Source organism: Pseudopodoces humilis, chromosome 20, assembly GCF_049639895.1.
Source record: "Pseudopodoces humilis isolate 2021_Gansu_Grassland_sample_001 chromosome 20, ASM4963989v1, whole genome shotgun sequence".
NCBI lineage: Eukaryota > Metazoa > Chordata > Aves > Passeriformes > Paridae > Pseudopodoces > Pseudopodoces humilis.
The window spans coordinates 13,686,226-13,698,004 of record NC_142219.1 but is presented as its reverse complement, the minus strand read 5'-3'; the positions used below and the strand labels follow the sequence as shown (position 1 = coordinate 13,698,004).

The 11,779-nt window shown below is 60.5% G+C and overlaps 2 protein-coding genes across 3 annotated transcripts; one reads left to right on the top strand and one right to left on the bottom strand.

Moving 5' to 3' along the window:
- Window positions 1–244: 244 nt before the first annotated feature.
- Window positions 245–8,359, top strand: INPP5J (inositol polyphosphate-5-phosphatase J). Of its 2 annotated transcripts, XM_005534065.3 has the most exons (12): window positions 245–913; window positions 1,715–1,825; window positions 3,307–3,415; window positions 3,998–4,114; window positions 4,186–4,361; window positions 4,907–5,018; window positions 5,419–5,528; window positions 5,851–6,040; window positions 6,251–6,388; window positions 6,734–6,826; window positions 7,068–7,172; window positions 7,282–8,359. In XM_005534065.3, exons 1-12 carry the CDS (start codon window positions 306–308, stop codon window positions 7,900–7,902), a joined length of 2,490 nt encoding a protein of 829 aa, XP_005534122.3. In that variant the 5' UTR covers window positions 245–305; the 3' UTR covers window positions 7,903–8,359. The 2 variants fall into 2 exon arrangements, with proteins under 2 accessions (XP_005534122.3, XP_014118014.2); XM_014262539.2 differs by lacking the exon at window positions 3,998–4,114.
- Window positions 8,360–8,463: 104 nt separating this feature from the next.
- PLA2G3 (phospholipase A2 group III) lies at window positions 8,464–11,131 on the bottom strand. The gene is made up of 7 exons (XM_005534067.3): window positions 10,708–11,131; window positions 10,502–10,634; window positions 10,295–10,429; window positions 9,733–10,193; window positions 9,499–9,622; window positions 9,254–9,388; window positions 8,464–9,093 (listed from the first exon to the last, which is right to left on the bottom strand). Exons 1-7 carry the CDS (start codon window positions 11,129–11,131, stop codon window positions 8,886–8,888), a joined length of 1,620 nt encoding a protein of 539 aa, XP_005534124.3. The 3' UTR covers window positions 8,464–8,885.
- Window positions 11,132–11,779: the final 648 nt, after the last annotated feature.

Below are 11,779 nucleotides of genomic sequence, written 5' to 3'. Positions count from 1 at the left end.
TAGGTGTGCAAAGACTGGTGTGCATGTGCAAGGACAGCTATGCAAAGACAGATGTGGACGTGCAAGAGCAGGTGCGCACACGCAAGGAAAGGCTTTCGGGGGACGGAGGGGACGAGGCGCGGGCCATCACATGAGCGGGGTGGCAGGTGAGCGACGGGTGGGGCCGTTCCTGCACCTTTAAGGCGTCGCGCAGGTGGCGGGCGTTGACGTCAGTGTGTGGCTACGTCACGGGGCGGGGCCGCAAGGTGCACGGGGCCGCAAGGTGCACGGGGCCGGGTCGGGGTCGCTTCGGTCTCCTCCTGCCGATGGACCCGGCCCGGCGCGGTAGCGCCGACCGGGGCTCGGCCTCCGGCGCGGGGTCCCGACCCGGTCCTTTGCGCGGCCCGGGGAGCGCGGCTCGGCTCCCGCCCGACGCTGGGGCTTCGGCGGCGCCTTTCCTTGGCGGCGGCGTCCCGGGCGTCCGTAGGAGCTCCCGACCGGACGGGCATGGCTTCGGGCACGACTGCCCGCGGCGCGCAGGAACCGAAGAGCGGCCCCCGGCCCAGATCCCGCCCGAGGGTCTCCCGCTACCGGCCCTACTGTCCCCCGGCCCGGGCGGACCCCCGTTCCCGGCAGCGCCCGGGCGAGCCGCCTTCCCCGCGCCGGCCCCGCAGGAGCGACGGGAGATGCTGCCCAAAGCGGAGTCCAGTGACCACATCGCGGCCTGGGCGGGCCCCGCCGTTCCCCGCGCCCCTATGCTGCCCAAGGCCGTGTCCAGCGAGTTCCTCGCCGGCGGGTGGGCGGACCTGACCCCCCGAGCGGAGCTGGGCGAGCTGCCCGTCGTCTCCCGGCCCCTCGGCCAGCTCGGCCCCGGCGACGTCTGCGATCCGCTGCCGGACTGTCCCGGGCGGGCCCCGGAGGACGGCGCGTTCCGGTGAGTGGGGCCACGGGGACGGGGCTCGCAGCACCGCGGGGGCAGCACCCGCTGTGCCCCTTCTTTCTGCTGTGGCAGATTCAGCAGGATTGGGGTGCAAGGCTGCAGGCAAGCTCCCGGCGGGGAGGATGCCTGATGCCCACTGTTCGTGCGGGATATCGTGATAGAGACACCGACTATGGAGTGAGTCCCACCTGTCCTGGCTGTCCCCTAGGACTGGGGCTAGCGTGGCGCTGCTCTCCTTCCCTATTAAAGCGTGTGCCCTGTGATGGAGGCTCCTCCTTGTCACTACCGAAAGAGCCCGTGGGTTCTTTGCTGGTGCCCGTTGCGCAATGGCATTAATGTGCTGTGATGGATGTGGCTTTGCGTTGGTGAAGGACACCGCTGCGGGGCTGCAGCACTGCTGTCACATGCGCTGCCCTGGCCTTTGTGGCTGGCAGGGGCTGGGAACTGAGATCCGGGTCCTTTTCCCCAGGAGCCCAAGCCTTCCTGAGGAAGGGGGGGAAGTGGTTTTCCGGAGACACCCTGTCTCATAGCCTGCGTCAGCTGGTGGTGATGAAGATGAGGGCTTTTTATGCCAGTTTCTAAATTTCAGGTGCAGATCCTGGGGGATCTTAGAGGCAAGAACCTGTCTCCCTCATACAGGAGTTAAGGACCTGGTGTATATGCCATGACTAAGCTTCAGCCTTGACTACTTGTGTTGTCAGCAAAAAGCTTCCTTGGTGGAGCTGGGGGCTTACAGGGTTACAAGGAACCCCTCTGAGCCCTCGTGTTAGCCTGTTCTTCCTCTGTCCTCCCAAGCATCACAGTGATCACCTGGAACGTAGGTACAGCCATGCCCCCAAATGATGTGACGTCCCTGCTGCACCTCAACACGGGGGAGACAAATGATGTGGACATGATCGCCATTGGGTAAGAGGATGAGGTGCGACTCCCCCTTTTCCTTCCTCTTCCCCCTCTAACAAGTCCTCTTTTTGGGGAATCCCCAAAGCCCTGGGAGACAAGGAACAGAAGAGCTGCAGCACCAGCCTCCTGTGGGGCATGGGGAACAGGGAAGGGTGTGCATCACAAATGATAGTGTCAGAATAGGTGATGGAGAATCAGCTCCTGGTAAAATGGGAGTGCTGAGAGGAACTAAAACCCTTGAAAACTGATTAGACTTGAATCCTCATCGAGCATGAGGCTGGCTGTGCTGGGCCAAGTTAGCCCTGATCTTGCTGTGAGCTGTGGCAGTCCTTGTCAGGTTTGTCAAGGTATTTGACTCACCTGGCCTAGTCTTCTGGGAGCATTCTCCTCCTCTCTGCTTTTGCATGTGGTATGCAGGCCTCAAGGACATAGATCTGCTGTTCTCCTGAGGCTGGATTGGCTCCATGCCCCTGGTACACAGACCAGCTGTCAGGGCAGTGCTACTGTACTGTGGTTGAGGCTGGTGAGGCGAGGGCGGCTGTCTCTTGAGGACTGCAGTGGTGCGTGAATTCTTGCTAAGGCCAGGGATATGCTGTCTTTGCACAGGGAGCAGGAAGCAGCCTCTGCCTATTGGTATGAGGTGGAAGAGCTGGATCTGCCTCCAGGGCTTACTTGCCCCCAAGCTCTCAGCTGCAGAGGGCATAGTGGTGCAAGGGGTTGACACTGCTGGAGCTGTGATGCTGTGTTGGAGCCAGCCTCTCAGTCCCCTCAGTCTTGCAGGCCAGTGGAACGGGTCTGTGTGGGTGACAGAGGTCAACCTGAGCTGGATGGATGAGCTGGGTGAGGGGTGTAGCTGACGTAGGGACCTGCTGGGACCATGTTCTGGCCAGGACACAGTGTCCTGCTACTCCTCACTTCTTGGCATCTCTGCCTGGATGTGTCCTTCCTCTGATCTGTGTCTTTGTGCTCTAAGCACTCGATATTTTTGGGCAAGACATTTCCTGATTGCACTGTTCTCTGTGGACATTTTTCCCTCTCTTCATTAATTGCTGAGCTGGGAGGAGCACTGTTAACTTTCTGGTTGCTGCTGCTTCAAGCTGTGCAGCTCAAATATGTCTGGACACCTCATGCTGTTGGGACATGACTTCTCTGTAGAGACTGAAAGGCCACTTAAGCCCCTCTTGCGCACCGAGATGGGCTTTAGGCTTCTGCTCAACCCTGTGCAGCTTAACTGCTTCTGCTTTAGAAAGGGCCAAGGATCCCTGGATTCAGAGCCACTTGTGCCTCCTGCCAGCACATGGCCCAGAATCACTGGAGCGAAGATATGGCTGGTTTGTGCTCTAAAATCAGTGTCTTCCCTTGAACTGCCCTTCCCACCCTGTCCTGCTGTCCAGCATTGTGCTTTGGCACCTCTCCCAGGTTTTCACTAACTGGGATACATATGCTTTCCTACTGTGTGGCTGAAGGACCCATACATTTCCTCTCAGGCTGCAGGAGGTAAACTCCAAGATAAACAAGCGTTTGAAGGATGCCCTCTTCACAGATCAGTGGAGTGAACTCTTCATGGATGTGCTGAGCCCCTTCCACTTCATCCTGGTAAGGAGTCCTGAAGGAGTTGGCAGCTGGTGTTCTCTCTGCCTGCCATGCAGGTGGGACACAGTGGTAGACCTGGACTGCAGGTTGGAGGGCGGTGTGGGGGGAGAGCTGCCTGGATTTGCAGCCATCTAAGCAGGGACTGCTGCTGCATCTCACCCAGCAAGTTGTTTGGCTTGTGCCACCCAGCTGCCTTTCCTGGGCTTATGCTTCACCTCTGGTGCTTTGGGGTTTATGTTGCCCCCTGCATTGAACCAGGGTGAGAAGGTGAGTGTGGGAACTGGCCGGAGCTGCTGGCAACAGCCTGCAAGACTCAGGGCAGGCTCAGCTCCCCCAGACAGGTTCAGCTCCCCAAGGAATTTGCCTCAGAGCGTATGTAAGCCCAACATCACTGAGGCTCAGGTTTGGCTGTCAGTGTTCAGGAGGGTATGCACAGATCTCTGAACCAGATGTGCTGTTTGTCACCTGTGGGATAGGGGGGAACACAAAGGGTGGAGGTGCTGTCCCATGGCCCAGAGCAGGGCAAGTTGTCCCTCTGTCCCCAGGCTCTCTACCATCCTGCTCCAGCCCTTGCTCCCATTCCAGGTCAGCACAGTGCGGATGCAAGGTGTGATCCTGCTGGTGTTTGCCAAGTACTACCACCTGCCCTTCCTGCAGGACATCCAGACAGACTGCACTAGGACAGGGCTGGGGGGATACTGGGTGAGTGTGGCCCTGGGGGGAGATTGCAAGGGTCTGGTTTCCCAAGGAGTCATGGGATCCTCTTGGTGCAGGGCAACAAGGGTGGGGTGAGTGTTCGTCTCTCCATCTTCGGCCACATGGTCTGCTTCCTGAACTGCCACCTGCCAGCACACCTGGAGAAGGCAGAGCAGCGCAAGGAGGACTTTGCCACCATACTGCACATGCAGCAGTTTGAGGGGCCTGTGGCCAACGGCATCCTGGATCATGAGTGCGTACCTCACCACTTTGCTCCCCAGTCTGGGCTCTAGTGCCAGTCCCAGTCCTTGACCATGTAGGGCCTGGGGGTCTGTCCCCTGCATCCTAGCACAGCTTGGAGATCAGGTTTTGCCTGCAGAGCTGGCCTAGCATGGACTCAGCATGGTGGGGCAGGTGTTTAGGGGAGTCTTGGTCTCATCACATTCAGGGCTGGTACAGCTACTGCATGCACTGTTGGGATTTGGCACCAGTCAGGCAAAGGGGCTGGCTCTGCCCAGGTGTCCTGGCTGTGTGATCTGAATCCAATGGGTGCCTCACTGTGGAAATTTCCACCCTCAGTTTCCGCTTCGGGAAGTCTGGCCTATTTGGCTAATGATGCTTGGTCCTACCTACAGAATCCTGGCAGCTGGCCAGGCTGCCAGCTGAGCACTGACCTGTGCCAGTGTTCCCAAAAGCATCTGTGCTGTGGGCTAAGGCTGCCCCCAGGCTGGGGACATCTTACCCCTGCTGTCCCTGGCTCTGGTAGCCTCAGCCTGTTGCCCTTGCTACCATCCACAGCCTCGTGTTCTGGTTTGGGGACCTCAATTTCCGCATCGAGAGCCTGGACATCTGTTTTGTGAAGTATGCCATTGACAGCAATGTCCTGAGCCAGCTCTGGGAGAAGGATCAGGTGAGGGATGGGCATGCTGCAAGCCTATACTGGACCCCAAGCAATGATGGACTCTCCCCAAAACTGCCCATGCAGCTTGTGGGTCAGGGCATGTCCTCTTGCAACCCATAGGACATGAAGGGCCCTGGTTCTCATGTCTCTGGGGGAGGAAGGGACAGCAGAGTCCCAGGTCAGTCTGGATGGAGCTGGGCACACTTCCCTCATCAGTGTGTGAAGAGCTGAGGCATTGAGTCTAGAGATTAGCTGCTGACATAGATAGGCAAACCCTGAGAGCTGTGGGAACTGGCAGGAACAGGACTGGGATGTCAGTGTGTGAGGGTGGAGCAATCTTGGTGGGGGTTTGTGTAGGGGTCTGGCTGTGGGGGCTGCTGTGCTCCTTGATGTGCTCTCTTCCCCACAGCTCAACATTGCCAAAAGCACCTGGCCTGTTCTCAGAGGCTTCCAGGAGGGACCCCTGAACTTCCCACCCACTTTCAAGTTTGATGTGGGCACCAACAAGTATGACAGCAGGTAGGAGAGTAGAGCTGGGCATGAGGTGGGGCTGAGAGATGCAGGAGCTCTGTGCTTGGCACTCAGCACACAGCTGCAAGGCCAAGTGTGCGTGCTGGAGTGGATGGGTGGGGTAGGCAAAGCAGCCATGCTGGGACAGGCACAGGCTGGACTGGGGTGTGATGGCAGTGCTGGTGCCAGCACAGGCCTGTCCCTGCAGCTGTGCTGAGTGCCAAGATAAGCAGCATCCCCTGCCTATACATGCCATAGTGCCAGGGGGAGGGAGTTTGGGTCAGAGCCCACTTCCCCTGCCAGGCAAGAGATGCCCCTCTGTGCCCTGCAGTGCCAAGAAGCGAAAACCTGCCTGGACTGACCGCATCCTGTGGAAGATAAAACCTCCCAGCAAGGGGTTGGGCACAGGTGGGCACCGGCCCAGCCAGGGTGTGTTGTCAGTAAGCCAGCTGTGCTACTGCAGTCACATGGAATACACCATCAGCGACCACAAGCCAGTAGCTGCCATCTTTGCTGTGCAGGTGAGCACTATCCAGGGCTGCTGGGAATACAGGCAGGAGCTGCAGGGTTGAAATGCCCAGCCTTGTGGCAGGGGGGGACTTAGTTCTGTTTGGAAAGCTCAGCTGCCTTGCCCCTTACTGGGGTCTGCTGTGGGTATATGCATGGGGGCCCTGGGCAGCAGAGGCAGTTTTTTGCCGTGCCGTTGCTCACCATGTACCTGTCTCTGACAGTTTGCTTCCAAGGTGGACAAGCCCCTGGTTGAGATTTATGTGGCTGATGAGTGGAGCAGGCCTGAGCAAGCAGTTGTCAGGTACAAGATGGCTGTTGGCTTCCACCGGAGCTCCTGGGACTGGATAGGACTCTACCGGGTAGGGGCTTGAGGGCTGCTGGGGCTGGAGGGAGTGGGGAGCACTGCACAGCACTGCGGGGTCCCTTCTGAGCTACCCCCACCAGCGAACATGGTGAGGGCATGAAGCTGTGCCCTCCCTTCCCCTGGCATCATGTGGTCCTGCTTCAGGAGGCTCAGGTCCAGCAGTTTCCTCTTCCTCCTGCTCTGTGGGCCCCACAGGCCTCCAGGGCACACCTGGGGGTGGAGCAAGGCAGCTTTGGGTCACCCTGTGTGAGCAGAGGGGCCTGAGCACCAGGAGACTGATGTTGCAGAGTGGGGCTCACATTGTCCCACTCACTTGTGTTGTCCTATGTATTGTACACAGGTGGGCTTTCGGCACCCTAAAGACTACGTGTCCTATGTCTGGGCTAGGAGTGATGATGGGGAGCGCTGCCTGGAGAAGCAGCTGTGTGCACAGGTGAGGTGGGACAAGCCCTGCCATCTTGCTGGCACTTCTGCCCCACAGTGGCAGGACAATGGCCCCTTTGTGCCCCTGACAGAGTAGGGGGATACAGGCACCTCATTATTGCTTTTTCCTGAGCCTGGAGCAAGCTCGCGGTGTTTGTAGCAAGAGATTTGTGGTTTTGGCTGGGACTGGAGGTGGGAGGGGGGCACCCCTGTGCCAAACCCAGTACCCATCAGGTGTCTCTGGGCTGCAGGTGATGTTCTCTGAGGAAGCACTGCCCAAGGGGAATGGCGAGTACATCCTTGGATACTACAGCAACACCTCCAATAGCATCGCTGGTGTGACTGAGCCCTTCCAGGTGAGAACATCCAAGAGGTGAGGGGGGATGAGTATGGGGGAGGCCAGCTGGTGTGGTACCCAACAGTCCCCTGTGAGGGTCAGCCAGCAGTGCTGATGCAGGGGTGCAGATTTCCCTACCCAGGTCAGAGGAGGGCAGCAGCTCTTCGGACAGCTCAGGCAGCAGCTCAGAAGAGGATGACAGTACACTTGTCCTCCTGGCCCCTAAATCCCGTAGCCCCAGCCCGGGCAAGATGAAACGTCACCGGAGCCGAAGCCCCAGCCTGGCCAAGTTCCAGGGCCTCATCCTGCGGCCATCAAGCCGGGACAGGGGTACAAGCCGCAGTCCCTCACCCCAGAGCCGTCGCAGCCTCCCCAGGAATATCCCTACTATCCATCTGCCCCAGGATGAGTTGGGACACCACGCAGGCAAAAGCAAGGAGCTGGGACAGGCAGCCAAGAACCCAGAGGGCAGTTCGTTCTATCAGACTGTGCAGGAGCAAGGTGGCCTCCGGTGTATGTCTCCTGACAGCTCCCTGGCCAGGGCTGACCCCCGGAACCTGGGCCTGCTGCCTGCATTGCGCCTGGAGATGATTGACCAGGCCCTGGGCCAGCGGCAGGAGAGCTCAGACCAGGGCTATTATCCCTGCCGGAAAATGAGCCCCACCAGCCCCCCAGGCTGTGGCACCTCCCCAAAGGAGGGGCACAGCCCCCAGGAACTGGACAGACATAGCTATGCCATGGGCCACTGATGTAGCGGCTCCCTTTCTCCTCCCCATAGCGTGCTTGCTGTGTGCTTTCCTCTGCCACTTCCCTGCTGACGACACTCCCTACCTTATTTATTGCAGTGACTCCTCACCCCTGCTGTGTGCCTGGCAGGTAGAGCCCCCCCCACCCTCACTGCATCCAGCCCAAGCTCCTGCCCTGGGCAGGGCTGTGAGGTGACAACACAGGGGAGGGTGGGCAAAGCTCGTTTGGGGAATCCCTCATGAACTTCCAAGTGCAGGACTCTTGTCCCATGACAGGAATGTTGACCTCACACCTGAGGTCGCACAAGAGGCCAGGGCAGGGCTCTGGCAGGAATGGTGAAGGGCACAGAGCAAGGACCAGCACAGGGTACCCTGGAGATCAAAGCTTGCTCCTTCCCTGCTCTACCACTGTGCCTCAGCCTGAACATAGTGCAAGTGACAAAATAAATGATCCTGCCCACCCCAGCTGCACTGTGCTCACTGCAGGAGGCAGGATCAGCCCCAGGGTGGGGGTCTCAGCATCAAGAGTGGACAGCAGGCTTAACACTTGCACCATACACCATGCTCTGACCACCCTTTATTTTTTCTGCCGCATGCAGGTACTGACCCTAGCCCTCCTACCCTGCCTGGGCAAGAGGGTTGGGATCACACCTCACTGCTCAGGGTCCCCAGCTGAAGGGTCACCAGTGTAGGGGTGGGGTGGCCTGCTACCTGCCCTGTCCCAGGGCACACCAGGGAAGGACAATGGGTTTTCCCCATTCCCTCCTATTTCTTTCCCCTTGCTTTTGATACTCATGGATGGCAGCCACAGCTCCTTGAGAGGCTTCTCAGTCCCTCTGCCTGTGCTCTGGCTGTAGTCCCCAGCTCCGTACCATCATGCCAAGAGCCATGTTCAGTGCCACCCTTGGACTTGAGGACCAGACTCCAGGCTGCAGCTGCTGCACACATCTTCCTCCCCTTCCTTCCCAAGGCAGCATTGCTTGGGTTCATCGAAGCACTCTGTGGGGCCAAGCACGTGGTGTCTGCTGTACAACCAGATGCTGGCACTGCTCACAGATGGTGCCTCCCCTGGCCTGTGTCTTCCTGTGTGGATGTTTGGCCTTGGAGCTCACACGCAGAAGGCCCCAGCGTCTTAGAATCTTTTTGAGCTGCCGTGCAGGTACAAGCACAGCCCTGGTCACCGTGGTACAGCTGCTGGAGAAGCAAATCTGTGAGCATCACTGTAACCTGGCAGCACCAACATCTACTGCCCCTGCCCTGCGACCTGGTTGTGGCACAACAGAGCAGGGGCCATCACTTACACTACTGGTTTCCTGCCCCACCCAGGCCCTGGCCTCTTGACCTCCCCACTTACCTCTGCTGTGATACTCTGCCTGGGCTGCAGGCAGCAGGCAGCTCCAGAACAAAGCAGTCCATGGCGATATGGTCAGCCAGAACAGCCACGTCCATGTCACTGCAGTCCCTTGCCCTATGGAGGCACCGTGCCAGCCTGCAGGCACAGGAGAGCATGCATCAGCAAATGCTGGCCAAGGCAGACATCCCACCTCCTGTGATCCCCAGCTGTATGCACAGAGTGTCCTTTTCCTCCTGGACTCACACCTGTGTGTGCAGTTGCAGTGGAGGAGTGTCCGGCTGTCCACGTTGTGCAGCTGGTACTTTGCCTCATGGGGTGCAATCTGGTGCTCACACTTACCCAGGTGTTTGTTGCAGCTGCACCCTGTGCCTGAGGAAAACAGGGAGGTAAGGGCCACCCCCAGCACATGACCCCACAAGCCTGAGGCCTTGGGCCACTCTGTCTGCAGTGTGCACATGCTGCCCACAGTACCAGCTCACCCTGCTCCCTGCGCTCCTTCACAGCTGGCATGAGGGTGGCTCCACACTGTGCTGTGGCTGGGCTGGGTCTAATGCTGCCATACCAAGGACGTGCTGAGATTCCAGCTCCTTGCTCTGCTCCAACCACATCCTGTCCTGACACCGTCAGTGCTGTTGCAGGGCCAGGCTCTAACTCCCACTGCACTGCTGGGTGCCTGGTTGTGAGCTCAGCCTTGTCCCTGGCCAACGCTGGGGTACCTGGGCCCTGCAGCTGCTGGGCTGTCTTAGGTCTCCATACCTGGTGATGCCTAGGCTTTGCCCTCAGTTCCTGTCGAAGCCACTTACGCCCTCTTCTAGAGAAAGTCCTTCTTTTGCCTGGGGGCTGCACAGTGGGGCTGCCCCTCTTCTCTGCTGGTAGGCTGGGGTGGTACTGATTCTGCTGCACCATCCTGGCAAGAGGCACTACATCATAACGCTCACACCTGGGGACACCACATGCTGTGAGGTCCTGCACGCCAACCAAACTATGCCCGACGCAGCCGAGCAGGGCACACTGACGGCCAGGGCACCCCTGGGCACTCACCCGCCCCACCACTGCCACTGGACGCACTCCTCACTCTCTTCCAGCACAAAGCATGGCACCTCCAACAGGTTGAAGAATGTGACGCCAATGATGTTGGAGACGGTGTCGTTGATGGCGAGCAGGCACTGCCGGAACCTGCGGGCAGGGATCGGTAGAGGGCGGGCTCCCCAGGCCCCCCATTTCCTCACCCCGCGGCCCCGGGCTTACCTGGCGTCGCAATCGCAGTGGGACACGGTGTGCAGGCGATAGTTGCGGATGCCGTAGTTGAACTGCAGCGCCGTGATTTGCGCCCAGCACTGGTCGTGCTCCCGACAGCAGCGGTCGGGGCCGCGGAACAGCCCTGCGGAGGCGCCGATGAGTGCGGCCCCGCGGAGGGATACCGCGTGCTCCCGCCGCCCGCCTCCGCCCCGTACCCAGCTCGCTCCAGTTCCCCGCCGAGTCCCCTGCGCCGCACCACAGCGTTCCTGGAAGCGTCCAGCCCCGGCGGCGACGGCGCTGTGGTCTCGGCGGCGCGGGGTCGGTGCAGGCGGCGCGGCGCCGCCACAGCGCGGACAGGGCCCGGCGCAGCGCGGCCCCAGGCGCGGCGGGAGGGCGGTGCGCGCAGGCGGCGCGGAAGGCGCGGGCGAGGCGCGGATCGCGACGGGCCCAGCAGGCGCGGAGGCGGCCGGGGGCGGCCCATACGCTCTCGACCAGCGCGGGTCCGGTGCCGGCGCTCAGGAACGCCACGTACCGCGCGCCGGCAGCTCCCCCCGCCTCCCGCGCGCACACGGCCCCACCAAACCAAGCGCGTGCGCATGCGCAGAGCGCCGCGCAAGCCAGAGCCGCCCGCGCCCACATCCCGCAGGCCGGCCCCCCCCCTCGTGCCCGCCTTTAACCCCGCGCCCGGCAGCGGAGCCGGCGCTGATTGGCCCGCGCCCGGCAGCGGAGCCGGCGCTGATTGGCCCGCGCCGAGCAGGCCCCGCCCCGCCCCAGGGTAGAGCGGCGGGTGCTGCGGGGGTCCCCAGCCCCGGCACCTCCTCATCCCGGGTACCGCCCCCATCTAGGGCACCCTCCATTCCCGGGCACTCCCCCATCCCGGCCACCCCCTGCTACCCGCGCTTACCCCACACGCTCTTTCCCTGGGCACTCACGACTGCGTTCTCACGTGCACGACTCTGGATACAGGTGTGTGTGCAGGTGTGCACGGGTGCATGCACACTCACCTTGAGCACACGTGTACGCACGTGTGTGAATGTATGCCCATGCGCCGTGCATGCCCAACCACGTGTGTGGCCGTACAGGCTGTAGTCATGTCCCTGTTCAAGTGTCCACTGTGTGCGGACAGTACACAGAGCACTGTGCTGTCCAGCCCCTGCAGAAGCTGCCCACATCCTAGGACCGCCTCTGTTCAAGAGCTGAGGATCCCTGAGGATGGAACCACCACAGCCCCCGAGGGCAACTCCTACTACTGCCTGATCCTCACAGTACAAAGGTGTTTCTTGATAT

Excerpts from the sequence above, each read along its gene's own strand:
- INPP5J (XM_005534065.3), top strand. The coding sequence starts at position 306 with ATGGACCCGGCCCGGCGCGGTAGCGCCGACCGGGGCTCGGCCTCCGGC. Across the intron at positions 4,362-4,906 it reads AACGGCATCCTGGATCATGA|CCTCGTGTTCTGGTTTGGGG; the intron begins GTGCGTACCTCA and ends TACCATCCACAG. Across the intron at positions 6,389-6,733 it reads ACTGGATAGGACTCTACCGG|GTGGGCTTTCGGCACCCTAA; the intron begins GTAGGGGCTTGA and ends TATTGTACACAG.
- PLA2G3 (XM_005534067.3), bottom strand. The coding sequence starts at position 11,131 with ATGTGGGCGCGGGCGGCTCTGGCTTGCGCGGCGCTCTGCGCATGCGCA. Across the intron at positions 10,635-10,707 it reads GGGGAACTGGAGCGAGCTGG|GGCTGTTCCGCGGCCCCGAC; the intron begins GTACGGGGCGGA and ends GCGCCTCCGCAG. Across the intron at positions 10,430-10,501 it reads CACTGCGATTGCGACGCCAG|GTTCCGGCAGTGCCTGCTCG; the intron begins GTAAGCCCGGGG and ends CCCTGCCCGCAG.